General features: G+C 33.0%; 2 protein-coding genes across 2 annotated transcripts in view; both read left to right on the plus strand.

The window, feature by feature from the left end:
* LOC123562182 (protocadherin Fat 4-like) overlaps nt 1-6,620 on the plus strand; it is a 42,619-nt gene extending 35,999 nt beyond the window's left edge. The window contains exons 20-21 of the mRNA XM_053525751.1: nt 1,233-1,555; nt 5,838-6,620. Coding sequence (XP_053381726.1) covers nt 1,233-1,555; nt 5,838-6,620 — 1,106 coding nt within the window. The remainder of the gene's footprint in view (nt 1-1,232; nt 1,556-5,837) is intronic.
* Nucleotides 6,621-7,544: 924 nt separating this feature from the next.
* On the plus strand, nt 7,545-10,122 carry LOC123526189 (uncharacterized). Its single transcript, XM_045305235.2, has 2 exons — nt 7,545-9,083; nt 9,248-10,122. The coding sequence occupies exons 1-2, from the start codon at nt 8,421-8,423 to the stop codon at nt 9,473-9,475; spliced, it is 891 nt and encodes a 296-aa protein (XP_045161170.2). The 5' UTR covers nt 7,545-8,420; the 3' UTR covers nt 9,476-10,122.
* The last annotated feature ends 5,986 nt before the right edge of the window (nt 10,123-16,108 follow it).

The following is a 16,108-nucleotide window of genomic DNA, read 5'->3' on the forward strand; positions in this document are numbered from 1 at the left end:
GTGTATGCAATAGGGACTGCATTTTACACTGGATTTCATAAAATTTGGTCAGAATGGTTGGCTTGATGAAATCTAGGTCAAGTTTGAATATGGGTAGTCTGGGGTCAAAAACTAGGTCATTAGGTCAAATCAAAGACAATACCTATTTATACTCAAGATTTTTTGCTCCAATTTTAATGATAATTGGTCAGAATATTTTTTTCCATGCAATCATTAGGTCAAACATGTTTACACTAGCTGTTATGGTGTGTTATGGTGTGTTTCACAGGTGAGCGACCTAGGGCCATCTTGGCCCTTTTGTTTACATTTTTTGATGTAGCATTGAGTATATTGCTAATTTTATGTATACCTTTTATACATTTCTCTATTTATTTTCGCAAACCGCCCAATACGCCTTTTCATGTTCATGATTTAAGAAACCTGATTTTTCATCCCTCAGACTGTTTTCGTAAACTGTTCTATAAGGTCAAAAATTATCGATTTGCTTTTTATTCATCTTTTTTTCATATAAAAAATCTTTATAATGGTATAAAATTTAGGAAAATCGTTTTAACGTGTGAGTTGATATTACGTTAAAGTGACTTCTGGGCGACACACATGACGTTCAGTTTTAATTTAGCAAGATGAAATCACTCTAGTCCCATATAAATTCCAAACGAATTTTAAACAAAATTTACATGATAATGAAAACTTTATTTCTCACAAAAATGCGCGATATATGCGTAGTTAAGAGTTTTAAACCATACCTTTCTGTTAAAGACATAGTATTATGCATTCTCATTTATCAGAAATTCGACTTAGATGTTGTGTTTTTGAAATATGTTATTTTACAAACAGCAAAAAGACCGAACAAGCTTAATGCAAGTTGCCTTCAGACAGAATTACATTTAGTTCTGATCTATACTATAAAGTGTTAATAATATCAATAAAAAACATAGTCATGTCGATTCAGTTTTGATCTTAATGTTAAAAAAGCGAAGTTAAAATATAGTTGTGTTTTTGAACTCTTAAATGCCAATTTTGCAAGATGTATTTTGAAAGACGCGGAAAGAGTCATCCATAGAATTATCACCCTGAATGTTGTTAATTCGAAAATAGACGTTCCATTTATACTACGCAAATAACATAGTGTTCGAGTATGTAATTATAAAAACAAATTATTAACTTTGACGTATAAATACGCTCATGTATTTTGCTCACTTATTTTAAACTGTATTATATTCTGTTTATAGAGTCAAACTGGACAGACTATTTCAACATCAGTGAGCACAATGGAGAGATATTTTGTGTAAAGGAGCTTGATCATGAAGCTGTGACATCTATATCATTTAAGGTTAACGTGACGGATTGTTCACTTGAAAAGAATACTACATATTGTAACAAAAACAAAACGGCAGACATTTTAAGAGCTCAAAGAGGTGTAAGAGAAACAATAGAAGTTGTTGTTAATGTGAAAGACATTGATGATAGTCCTCCGGTGTTCAAGCAGAAAAATTTAGCTACTGGCATGCGGAGAAACACCGAAGCGGATACTGAGTTAGAATTAAATTTAAGGGTAAGAATACGCCTGGTAAATTTTGAGAAACCCCCTTACCACAGTTCTTTTGAAAGGATAAACATCTTTAGAAATTTCAGAACATTTTGTTTTTCAAAATATATGAATAAATGCGCGAAGTATTAAAATCATACTCTTTAACTTTTATAGATTTAAAAAACTGATTTCAAGGGAAGCAACCTTTTCCCTTCTATATGATTTTATGTAGGATTTGTCTTTTGGTGGCTGAAGAAAGATGGTTAATTGCTAAATCTATATTACTATAAGCCATAGTAAAAAGAGAAAAAAAAAGAAACCTTATACAAAATGTTTCACTCTTATAGCAATTTTGTACAATCTCCATTATTAAACAATGAGTGATATGTTAAAGTGTTGAAAAGCTAGGTTCTCAATAATAAAGGTGAAAGGCGTCATGGATATATTAAATTCATACTCAGCTAAAAAACATATCAAAATCTTAAAATCATTTTTTTTATGTACATACACTATGAGTTAAAAACACACTTTGCAAAATATAAAACAGCCAACAAATAACAATAATGTCATAATTCTTAAACAGTTGCCAGTGGGAGTTTCCTGCGACGTACTGTTTATAAACAAACAAGGCCGGTCTAGCGTTGTGATCTCTTATATATTTCCTCCTTTACTGAATATCCCTGAATGACTTAAAAAATTCAGGATGCTACAATTTTGCTTATACAATACAACTTATTGCATGATCAAGTGTCTGAATCAACATACCGCGAAGTAAAAAGTCTATGACATATTAGAAATCCACAAACGTCTGAGGATATATTTGATTGACAAGCGTACTTTTCAAGAGACATGTTAGAATTCAAAGGAGGGTATGAACAAAACCTTCATTACACTTCAATTTCATTGAACTGCTCATGTATTGGCAATATATGCGGTCACTCTCATTAAAGGTTCTTGCATTCAAAAGGAAGCAATACAGATTTACCAAGAAAAGAGTCGTGAGTAAAAAAAATAGTCAAAGTGACATCCTATTTCAATTTGTCCGCATGTAAATGTGTTTTTGTTTGTATGTTTAGTTGCTATATGCATTATTTCATATATAATAATTTCGTTTGGGAAATGTCTTCGCGATCTATCAGAAAATATTTTTAGAATATTCTAACAAATTGTCATCATGTCTCGGACCAAAGCAGAATGGAAATAAAATGATGTTAAGCAGATTTGTTATTGCAATGTCTGGACAAAACGAAGGACTTCGGACACTATCATATGCTTCTAGCCTACATTTTAAATGCAAATTTCTAATTAAGTATTTAAACAATACCCAAATAGTTTCGAGTCAATGATAAACCAATGTATTAGTTAATTTATTACAGCAGAAACTGATTTGTATCTGTTCCTATCAAAATGTTTTTCTTATTTTATCTGGGCCAAGGTATATTTTCTTGAAAAAATAAAATGTTTAATTTCCGTAAAAATATAATGTCATCACTTTACGGAAGTTTTAAATATATGAATTCCAGTCGAAAAAGGTGGCAAAATCTGTTTATTTAAGGAAAAAAATAACATTTTAAGATTAAAATCCTATAAATAAATAAAAAAGAGAACGATATTTTTGTAAACAACCTGTACTTGATTTATCTATACACTGTTTGTAATGTAAAGTTATTGATGCATTACATGTGTGAATAGGTATACATGTATAAGTGACCGGTCAGTTTTATTACAGTGGTTCAGGTAGTTATTTAAGTACATGTACATGTCTGTATAGCTCTGTTATAAGTGATGGCAGATATTTGTGTGCTGTATAACAATAATACTAAGAAAGGCAGTAATCTTATCAAGGCCGTAGGGTGGGTTTTTGCTTGGGATAAGTACCAGTGGCACACATATTTGAGCCGCACCATGTGAAAACCAACATAGTGCAATTGCGACCAGCATGGATCCAGACCAGCCTGCACATCTGCGCAGTCTAGTCAGGATCCATGCTGTTTGCTAACGGTTTGTCTAATTCCAATAGGCTTTGAAAGCGAACAGCATGGATCCTGACCAGACTGCGCAGATGCGCAGGCTGGTCTGGATCCATGCTGGTCACAAAGCCACTATGTTGTTTTTCACATGGCACGGCTCATTTCGCTTAAACATGTAATAAAAATGTATCCAAAATGACAGTTCTTTCTGAGGCTTGCCTAAGGAAGCTGGATCGGAAAAAGTTAAATCGGGATAAGTCTGACAACAACCCATCTATAGATAATGTTGTCTATTCTGAAACTCAGCTGGACCGATTAGTTCGTTTTCGCGTCTAGCCGTATTTGTATATACCATCTGCATGGAAAGCGACTTGACACATCACTTTCGTGGCATCACACTGAATGTGAAACCGTCACTGATATGACCTGCCAAGAAGCTACTGTTCTTGACCTATGCATCACAGGCATATGAATGCCAAGCGTTATTTCTGTTGGATAGACTATAGTCAGGATCAGATTAACTGCTGTGCACATATTGCCCCTTTTTTGTTGTGTTTAGGCCTAGTCCGCCGCTAAGAACAATCTTCAATTCAGTTTTCACAGAAGGAAGAACATGAAGTAATGAATGCGTGCGACATATAGTATGTGTCTAAAAGAAATAAATATCAATGCACAGAAGAAGATGAAGAAATAAAGAAATGAAAAATATATAGAAAATACAAAAAATAATAAAAACAAAATGGAAAACAAATTACATCTTTATTGCTAGTGGCGTGCGCGTTGCGAGGAGGACATGCAGAAGATTACCTGGTGTGTTGCTAGTATTTTACAGCACACATTTGCCAATCTACTGCAGCAAACAACCAGGATAAGCCGATGAAAATTTAACCCAATGAATAATAATGAATTCACACAGTATTTGCTTCTCTCACTACTATACATGTATAACAAGCCTAAATGTGCCCTTTCAAACATTTGTATAGTATTTGAGTTACAAACAGATGTAAAAATATGTGACTATCAAATTATTAAAAATGAATATAAAAAGTATTGGTTACTTTACATTTGGGAACACCCTGTAGATATATTTTTTGTTTAAAAGTACTGCTCCACCCCTTGCATCAACACAATAGTCACAGAAAATGTGTATAATTAATATCTACATATGCTGGCCAAATATGGTTTTGATGCATCGGGGGGAACAATGTTGTTTAAAGCAAAATAGCTTTTATATGTATATCGAGGGGTATATGCATAAACCACGTAAATGATGGATTTTGTGAAATTGACTTTTTGCGAAAAATTGGTGTAACTTTGAGTGATACATAATGTGTCAAAATTTCATGGCTATAGCATGATTGGTTATTGAGATATTGATTTGTGATCAAACCACGTAAATTATATCACATATTAATGTTTGTGCAAAAATCACGTAAAGTGATATATGTTGTAACTACCAACGGTATTGAGGATTTGTTCTATGCAACAAACACTCCTTTAGATTTACAATTGTTTTGCATTAAATATTTTTTCAAAAATAATACAAGAATATTCTGCATAAACCTATTAAATACAGACACACTCTTTTTGCACAGAATGTTTTCTTCAAGTGTCTTAATTTCAGTTATGCAAAAACAACGCAAATAAAGATATACCACTTTTGCACATAGAAACAGTTCATGTTGTCATAAGAATATTTTCTGCATAAATAAAGTAAATGAAAATACGTGGTTTTGCTTTGCAAATTGAACATCTGTTGTTCACACCATTCAGAACACAAACACATTTAATGAGTGTTAATTGGTTTATCAGAGAAATGGTGATACAAAGGACTCATGTTCTAAGATAAAACAATGTATCTGAAATGTCTCAACAATGTTTCCCAAACTTTCTAATATATCAGTTTACAGAATAACAAGTGTAATGTACATAGATTTGTAAAAAGAATTGCTGGGATAACAATTAAAAAGGTATGCATATTTAATATTTTGAATATTAAATTGATGTATTATAATTTATGAGTTGCTACAAATATAGTTTTGCCATATTGTTATACCAATAATTCTACCAAAAATTCTAATTATTTTATTATGTATAAAATTTAATAAGTGAATAGTTGGAGTATATTACGGATTATAGTAAAACTTCTTAAAATAAACAATAATATGAAACTAACTAATTTATTATGAAATCAAAATGACTAATGATATACACAGAGTGATCATTACATTTACCGTTTTACTTATATTTTCAAAGATTTTCTCTTGCATCGTTAATTAATGCCATCATACTTATTAATCATTGTACTATTTTGAATGCGCTTTCTTCTGTTTTAGATGATATCTGATAGTGAAGATGAGTTTTTCAAGTCACTGGACATTGACAACATTTCTAATACAGTAGTTAATAATGCAATATATCAGACGGACATTAGCATGGTCGCTGAAAATGACGCAGAGTATGAACAAAATGTTATAAACTACTACATTGCAACTTCTGATTTAAGATCCGTTGACAGTGAAGTACATCCAACAAATAAAAGCACGGTCGATGAAAAGGCAACGGCTATTGATAACGCAGCAGCTATGGTAGACGACAGTAAGGTAGTTGAAATAGCGGAGGGACTGATAGACAGTATTTTTGTTGAAAACGCCACAGAAAACGCTGCAGATCAGACGGACTATAGCATGGTCATAGAAATTGAAGCAGATTATGATCAGAGTATTATAAATTATTATACTAAGACTCAAAATGCAAAAGATAAGTGTTCTGTCGATGAAAATGCAGAATATCTGACGGATAATAGCGCGATTATTGAAAACGAAGCAGACTATCAGGAAAGAGTTATAAGTTACTATATTGCCACCCAAGATACTGATTGTGACAAAAATGTCATAAATGTTGCATCGAGAAAGCAATGTAATGACGATGACATGTGCAGAGGCCAATCACCTAAACCCAAACGAAAAAATTGGCGCAAAAAGCCTACTCGTAAAAAACTTAGGTATATTGACAATGAAAATACTACAGGAAGAAAGGACAACGTTGATAGTGGAAGTGAAAGCGAAAAATATTCCTCTCAGCCATTTTGTTGGACTTGGAAAAAGAAAGTCGTATGAAAAGGATAGCTCTGAAAGTGACAGTGGGTTAGATAAAACATATCATCCTTCATCCAAAGATCTGAATTCCACCGATTCCGAATATATGTCAGATGCATCGGAAAAAACAAAAAGAGACCGTAATCGAAAGAGAAAACTAAAAAACTAATTGAAAATGCACTTAAGAAAGCTCGTAAGCGTCCTAAAATGCAACCACAACAACAAAATAAAGTCATTAAAAGAATGAAATCAACAACACCCTCCATCTACAAAAGAAATAAAAGATCAGACATTTCAGAAATGTATGCAGCAGTAAATGCAAGTATAAAGGAAAATCTTATACAAAACGCAAGGATCAGGGTAGCTGAAAGAACAATAGATAAACTTCTCACAAAGAGTTCTCTAACACGGGTCAAAGTACCAGGCCATGGTAATTGCTTCTTTGAAGCTTCAATAAAATCAAGTGGATCAAATAAAACCGCGGAGGAATTAAGGGAGCTATTATGTGAACATCTTGAGGAAAAATCTGAGGATTATGCCTGCTTTCTACTCAATAAGCACAAACCTGATGATGACGAAGTCTTTCTGAATGAATATCTAAATGAGGTAGAAAATCTTAAACGTGATGGATATTGGTCAAACAGAGTGGCTGATTTTTTGCCACTATCTTTAGCAAATTTTGAGAAGAAATGTGTCATCATTTATACAAACAAAGAGGAGCAACACATCATTAAGATACAACCAAATCTTGTAGAACCAGCGCCAAGTGATGTCATTAACCTGGCATATATCTCTATTCCAGGACTTATAGAACACTATGACGCATGTACGGTTGACAATAACATTGATACACAGAACCAGTCTGTAAATGAAGAGAATGCAAATGAACATAATATTGACAAGCTGGTTGCTACACCATTAAACGAAAATGTCAATGCTACTCCAAGAAAATCTACACCATTAAACAAAAATATAAATGCTACTCCGAGAAAGCCTGCAAATTACAACACTCCCGTGAAAAGGCATTTAGTAAGAAAACGAAAGGCTACACCAGAGAACTGGAAACGAAATATAAAGAAAAAACTATGAATAAGTGGAAAACAGTATATCTCAAAGTCAGGAAAAGTTGTACTTGAAAAGACAGTAAAAGACGTTGACTGTACTGAGTGCAAATATAAGTGTGATGGAAAATTTTCAAAAGAACGAAGGAATCAATTGTTTCAGTTTTATTGGTCATTGGCAAATTATGAAAGACAAAAAGACTTTGTGTGTACCAACATATCCACCAAATCAACAAAGTCGGTTCCTGATGAAAATGGACAAGTTGTGCCAAAGAAACAAAAAGTGAGAAACAAATTTTTCTTTGAGCTGAATGGAGAAAAAGAACAAGTATGTAAAGATTTCTTTTTGTCAACACTGGCCATTTCAGAATCATTCATGTATCATGCATTGCATAATAAAGAGGAGGGACATTTTTGTGGTACAGAAAGAAGGGGAAAAAAGTACTCCGCCAAATAAAATTAGTGATGAAAGAATAGAATTTGTAAAAGAACACATCAAGTCTTTTCCACGCGTTCCGGGACATTACACACGTAAAGATTCAAATAGAGAATACCTTGGTGCTGATCTGAATATTACAAGAATGTATGACCTTTACAAACAAAAGTGTGCAGAATGTAAATATGAACCTGTGAAGAGTCAAATGTACAGAAAAATATTCAATGAAGAATTCAATATTTCATTTCATATTCCAAAAAAGGATAAATGCAATGTGTGCTCAAAGTACGAGATGGCAGAAAGTGATGGCACACTTACTGAAATATGAAACACAATTACAATCTCCACCAAAAAAGAAAGGCTATAGCCAGAGAAGAAAAGGACAGAGACAAACAAGAGTCCAAACACCAACCAAAACTTCATGTTTGTGCATTTGATTTACAGGCAGTGTTGTACACACCTTGCTCATTAGTAAGTGTGATGTACTATATGAGAAAGTTATGCGTGTATAACTTATCTGTATATTCTTTAAAAAACGGGGACGGATCTTGTTATTTGTGGACAGAAACAAACGGCATGCGAGGATCAAGTGAAATCGCAACCTGCTTACGACTGTATTTGCTCGCATTGCCAACACAAGTGGAACATGTCATATTATATTCTGATGCATGTACAGGCCAAAATAGAAATCAGATCATGGCCTCAGCACTCCTTCATTTCGTCACACACAATAGAAACATAAAAACAATTGATCACAAATTCCTGGAGAGTGGGCACACTCAGAATGAATGTGACAGTGTTCATTCAGCTGTCGAGTTTGCTAAGAAAAAAACTAAAATATATGTTCCGAGTCAGTGGGACACCGTTATAACTATGGCGCGACGACGAGATCCATACCATGTAGTTCCACTTAGATACTCAGATTTTCTTGATTACAAAGATGTAAAGAAGAACCAAATTAAGGTCCAGACTAACGCTCGAGTAAAGGTATACACATAACTTACAATATTCATATTTTTAACTGCATACAAAACAATAATCATAACTTCGCATTTGTTAAAACAGTAGTTTTAGTTTATTTTTTCTAAATATTTATTATAATAGTAAACTTAATTTTGCGAAAGTGTACAGTTCTTACATTTGTTTTTCAGGTGTCATGGATTCAGATTCGACACATGCGTTTTGTGAAAGACTTGCCCGATACTATGCTGTTCAAGAACGATCTTAGGGATGATTTTACAGCTATAAAGATCGCAAGGGACGTCAAACTCAACGAGGTTGTACCCAACAAATACAGACAGAAACTCCCTGTCTCTGCAGCTAAGAAGAAAGACTTAATGACATTGTGTAAGAATGGAGCAATTCCTAAAGATTCATGAGTATTACAAAAACTTACCATCAAGTGCCACAGTGAAGGATAGATTACCAGAGTCAGATGTAGAGGAATCTGATGGTGATGAATCAGACAACTAACCGAACATCAGTGGTTGCTTAACTATTGTATATAAACGTACTGACTGCAGAAGCGATTCATAAACCTAAAGATTATTATTAAGATCTAGTCATAATTTTAGAAGACTATGAAATTTAGTGATAAATGACAATCTTTTGAGCATGAAGTGAAAAGGGAACTAAACGTTGCACAAGATTTGATGTCAAAATAATTCTATGTCTATTAAGAAATGTAAATCTCAAAGCAAGGAACATTGTGATAGTTTTTGAGTTTGATGGTATATGAGAACTGGTTTAATGACACGGAATCTAGGATTAGATTTTGTTGAAACAGTATGGTTTGATGCCATATGAAGACTCTACAAGACTAAATGACCTAATGTTCTTTGTCAGTATGACACCAAAATATGCTACAACAACTGTATATGTCTTTGAGCAGACATATATTTTAATAAATAACATAAACAGAGTGGTGTTATAACTTTGTTATACTTATAATCATTGCTACACAATAATTTCGTTTAATGTGTAAAATAGTTCGTAAAAGACGTTGTTATACACATTTTAAAATATACTGTTGTCTCGAAATGTTTGGTGGAAAAAACAAGTATTCTGATATAACCTTATTATTTTACTCAAAATATGCTATTGACTATCAAAAAAGTTTATGCTACAACAGAGCAAATCCAGTCACATGTTTTTTGTTTGAGTAGACATTGCGCTTTTTGAAAACATGTGAACATGGAATAATAACGTCTCTATATATGCATGGTTTTTACAGACTTAAATGTTTAAACTTTTGAAAAAATATTTTCTGCAAAAGAAACGCAAATTGATATACATTGGTTGTGCATAAAACTCTTACCATTAAAATGCCACAGTGTGTCTGTGGAAAAATGAAGTATAAAAAAATACGTGGTTTTCGCACGGAAAGAAAATTATTAAATGATAAAAACCTGCATGCATAAACATAGTTTGATATTCATCACCCTTTCCTATAATGCTACGTACTAGGGAATATTACACCATTTAGCAAACGTTTATACACACCCAACAATTAAGTGGTATCATCAAATTCCAGTGCAAAAAAAAAACTAAATAGTTTTTTCTTAATTCTGAAAAAAATTCAAAATCAGATTTACGTGGTTTATGCATATACCCCTCGATATAACAGGGTACGTAATTCCATTTAGAGCAAAAATTACCATTTTATGAAACAAATATTGAAAAATTTGACTTTAAGAAATAATCTCAAATATGTATTTTGATGGTATATGTAATTAAATACTTATTTCTCAGTGGTTTATTTTTCACTCTTGGAGTAGGCAAATTCATATAGAAGGTGTCCGAAGTCCTTTGTAAAGGAGTTGCATATTGTCGCGACAATTATTTATTGGCTTTTCAAATACTCCAATTATTGAGCTCACGAATTGTCAATTTCTCTCTTACAAATAATCCAATTGCCATAATCCCAGAGCAACAAAGACTGTCTACCTTGTTATCGAATTTTGTTAAGATAAAATGTCTTTGAAAATAATTTGACAATCCATTCAGTAAGTGATTTATTACAACATATCGGAAATAAAGTTTCATATTTTTCTGCAAAATTAGACTTCATCTCACCAAAATTTAGGGTTGAACGATTGACCGGCTTTCCTACTTTTTAACAACTTGGCATTTGAAAACTTGTACAGAGTTTGGGTATTTACATGATGTCTGATGTGTCGATCAGTGCTGACTCTCTGAAACAATAAAGTAGTTTCAACACTGGAAAAGAAATAAATCATAGCAATAAATGTAACATATGCTAACTGGAGAGTGGTTACACGCAACAGATATTTCATTGGACAATCTCTGAAGTTTATTACAAAGCAGATGTAAGATGGAGCGAGGGATGAATAAATGTTTTTGGATATGAGCGCTTGAAGTCATTAGCATGTCCATAGACTACATGAAGAAATCAGGACATTGCATTTTTTATTCTAAAGTTTTAAAACAAATATGTTAATTTCTATACATAAAATGTGTCTACTATGGATCTGCAATCTGACTAAAGTTCATCTCCTATTACGCTATACGCATAGGATCTGAGAACGACCTATCGATAGCCTCGTTCTGACGACCCTTTCGCTAGCCAATCGGAGCTTAACTTACAACATTTTGCAAATCTACACCTACATTTAGCCTTGATTTTTTATATTGACAATTCTTATGTCGTAATGTGTCAGATAGCCGGTTAGCTCAGTCGGTAGGCCACTTGCTCGGTAAGCGAGGAGTCCCGGGTTCGAGCCCTGGATTGATTGCACATTTTTCTTACTCTTTGACATTTGAACAAGCCGTCAGATTGGTTCAAATAAAAATAGATTTGCGAAAATAAAAATAGCAATTACTGGAAATCCAAAATATACAGAAGACGTATGTGAATGGGTCGTTCTCAGATCTTCGTTTAGAAGATCAAGTACTTAAGTCAGATTGATGGATCTGTGACCTTATGGTTGAATACAAAATTAATATAACGTGTAAAAACTAGATCAATTTGAATATGAAAAGTTTGATAACTGTTGTAATACTGGAAGTTAAATAGAAAAATCTACAAACTTTAATAAATGAAATGCTTTATTTAAATGCAATTATTTCAAAATGGAACATACTGAGCCGCATCAAGTTAAAATGTGGCTTAAGGTGATTTTTTGACATTTTGAGCTTTCTATTTAATGTTTCTCTGCAATAAATCCTCTTTCCAAAAATGTATGTATTGTTATATCTATATAGATAATAACCGCGAACATTTTATAAGTTATCAGTCAATGAAATAACGTCAGTTACGTCGCGAAGACGTCAAATCATTTACTTGCGACGCTGTGGTTTGTAGTGCGCATGAAATAAATGTATCTTGTTAATATATCACATGAACCGTCATACTTTTAATGTAAAATTAAATAAATTATTCAATCTACTTATCATCGCAATTTTAATACAGTTTACAAACTGGAATTAATACATACAGCTATTGGAAAAATGTGTTAGCATCTGATATCTCACAGTAAAAAAAACAACGTTATATTGCTTTTACCAAAATGTAATTTTAACTATTATTTAAAGTTTCATTCTTAATCAGAAAATAATACTTTTTTTCTGAAATTCGTATATTTAATCACTTGAATTTATCGTTCTTAAACAGTACATTTTGAAATTTGTCGTCATTCCATAGCTGTTGGAGGGAGGCAAAAACTGTCCTGGTACTGCTGCCTTACAAGGGGTTGAACGTGCCTATATAAATAACGATGGCGTTCTGAGCTAAGACTTCCCGCTGAAAGTTCCGGTGGAATACTAGACGGGTCCATTTCTAGAAGAAGAGTCTTGCAGACGACAAATCTCACTTCCGTTCCGTCCATATTAGAAAGGTTGCATGGCTAAATGAATCTGAATTACGGTCTATTGTCATGAAATGTTGAACAATACTTAAATTTTCAACATTTTGAATAATACAGTAGACGAACACGTCTGTACCTTAATAAGGAAATTTAAATCAGAAACCTCAGGGATGCGGCACGCGGATTCCAACTGTTGTCGTTATAGTAGTCTTAAACTGGCCTATCAGCTGAAAACTGAAAAACGTTCTGAAATCATAGTGATATCATTGTACTGAATAACAGTGCAATATGAAAAAGATATTATTTAACTAAAGCCAGATAACAAGAAATAGCCGAAATGGTTATCACTAACTCAATTGCTGTCACTTATTCTACAGTTAAAGCAGACATTTTCATCACGAATAAATCGATCGTATGTTCACATTGTCACGCAACTTGTGGTTCTACTAAAATGGTTGTTTTGATGTTTTACTGATAATTGTTAGGCTATAGCTGACAGATTTTGAGACATTAATGTCTTTGTAAATGTAATTTTAATAATTTATTTGCAGATAGTTCCACAACTATGATATAAAAAGAAAATTGACGCATTTGTTGATGTAATATCGCCGTCATAAAGTCAGAATAAAGTACGTTTGTTTGAATTTCAAAGCAGGACCAGTCACTTAAACTATATTATGTTCACAAAACTAGGCTTTTCGTAGACAATTTTAGTTTGTTATAAAAATAAATTTATCTGTGCAGAGTGAGTAACATATAATAAGGGAAAGAATAAAAGCTGTTTAGACCTTTTTTGACATTTTAGTAAACGTTAAGCAAAATAAGCATATTGAAAAAGGAATGTTTGTCGTAATGCAGAACAGAGCAAACAGTCTATTAAAGGTTAAACCTAAACAGTAGCATAGCACTTGCGCAAAGATAAAACACCACTTTGCATGACTCATAATGCTCCTTAACGTTTGCCATTTCTAACCTTTAAGTATTAGTTGGTCAACCTTATAGATTATAGGGCAGTAAGAATAAAATCTAAAAAATAAGGAAGCACTTGCGCAAAGATAAAACACCATTTTGCATGATTCATTGTGCTCCTTAACGTATGACATTTCTAACCTTTAGTTGGTCAGCCTTATAGATATTGTCCTTAAATTAATCATTGAGCACTCCCTTGTCATTTGACTGCTAAGAAAAAAGCAATAAATCATAGTTCCACGAATTGATAGAGTAAATAATAGTCTGCGATTTGACAGATTAATTATTGTATTCTGTTAGAGATACCCCCTGTCTTACAGAAGCATATATACGTGCATGCGTACTATCATAGGCTATATATGCCTTTGGTTTTGACATAAACGACGAAATATCACCAATTTGTAAATCATTTAGTGCTATGAATGCTACCTTCCACAAGTAGAGCAAATATACCCATTGATATTTTTTTTTCAAAACTATTTTCGAGGCATTACGCAAACAAAGCTGCATAACAGCGGCTACTCATGCCCCATGCAGCTCTTTGGCTCCCGAAAAAGGTGTAAACATATAAAAGAAAAGAGCAACATCCCACAAAAATATGCCCACAAAAAGCAGTTATAGAAATATCAAAGCAGTAAAGCTGCACTGTCTCGCCTAAACTGAATAAGTGAGTTTTATAGCTGCGTGTAATTACATACGTCACGGCATTATAGTTGATACATAGCAATTAAGAAATGAAATCATTTTTTCGATGTTTATGCGAAATGGACTACAAAAGAGTACCAGCAAATTCATTAATTGTGCTGGCGGTTCATGTTTAATTTGCCGATCCTATCCTGTCGTTCATTTCACACGAACTCCGAAAAATATATTTCATTTCTTATATTAAATAATTTAATACATTATATTTCCTTTGCATTTGCAAACAAGGTATATAAATTCTACATATTTTGCTGCATTTAACATTTAAATCAGCCGGCTATTCTGTTCACCAGACGGAACAACTGTGATGTCATCTGAAGAACGTTCTCCATGACTTTACGCGGATGTCGTCAAAATAGCGGCTCATTATCATTAGGCAGCGCTGTCGTAACAACTTTTATTGTGCTATTTATACAAAATGAACGTCATAATCTACAATGGAATAGAATAGGGCGAATGTAAATAATATGAATTTGAATGTAAAATACGAATGCTCAATATCTAGAGCCACAATTCAATGTTATGATATTAAACCAGCTGTGACGATGTAGGAAAGTAATTCAAAAGGGATTATCATGTTAACAAAATTTTAACTTTGAATCTTGTATTTGTTATAGTCCTTTTGCTATTTTAAATGACTTCTTTTATGGCCGGTCAATAGTTCAACCTTTTATTTTGATGGCCTCAAGCCTAATATTTCGAAATGCCGAATTATTTAAAACTTAGAAATCGTCAACTAGTCAGCTCAATAATTGGATTATTTGTCAATTATTATAGATAATTGCCGTGACAGTATGCAAATACTTTTCAAATTCATTTTGCCCAGACATTGCATTAACAAATCTGCGTAATATTTTATTTGCATTCTTATTTTTATCCGAGAAAAGATGGCAATTTGTTAGAAGATTCTAGAAAGTTTTTTCTGATAGATCGAGAAAAACCAAAACGACAGTATGATATTAAATATAAAAGTAATAATTAAAACAATCATACAAACATAAACAAATTCAAATCCCGACAAAATGAGATAGGATGTCACTCTGATTATTTTTTCAACCAATACTTTTTTCTTGGTTGTATTGCTTTATTTTGAACGTAGGAAATTTGATAAGAGTGACCGTATAAATTTGCCAATATATGAGCAGGTCGAGAAATAAGTGGCGTAATTAAGCTTTGGTTAAGAAACTCGAGGTCAATGGTATTTTAATGCTTACGTGTCTCGAAAAATACGCTTGTCAATTAAATATATATTGAAAACGTTCCAGACTTCTTGTATTTCCGTGACGTTTCACTTTGCGGTCTTCACGTCGTATTGCGGTGATTCACGCGATTGAAATACGTACAAAAATAATCAGTCACGCACGAAGTAGCATTGTATCGCAAAAAAATGTAGCATCCTTTAATTTGTTAAATCCTTCATGAAGATTATGTACAGGCGGAACAGTATAAGGGACCACAATTCTTAACCAACCGATCCGATAAATCGACACACCCAGATAAGAAAACCATTGTAAC

This window comes from Mercenaria mercenaria, chromosome 2 (assembly GCF_021730395.1).
Source record: "Mercenaria mercenaria strain notata chromosome 2, MADL_Memer_1, whole genome shotgun sequence".
Classification (NCBI taxonomy): domain Eukaryota; kingdom Metazoa; phylum Mollusca; class Bivalvia; order Venerida; family Veneridae; genus Mercenaria; species Mercenaria mercenaria.

What these genes read in the sequence shown, in the direction of transcription:
- LOC123526189 (XM_045305235.2), top strand. Translation starts at nt 8,421, where the DNA reads ATGAAACACAATTACAATCTCCACCAAAAAAGAAAGGCTATAGCCAGA. An exon ending in AGACTAACGCTCGAGTAAAG is followed by an intron (nt 9,084 to 9,247) that starts GTATACACATAA and finishes TTTGTTTTTCAG; the next exon opens with GTGTCATGGATTCAGATTCG.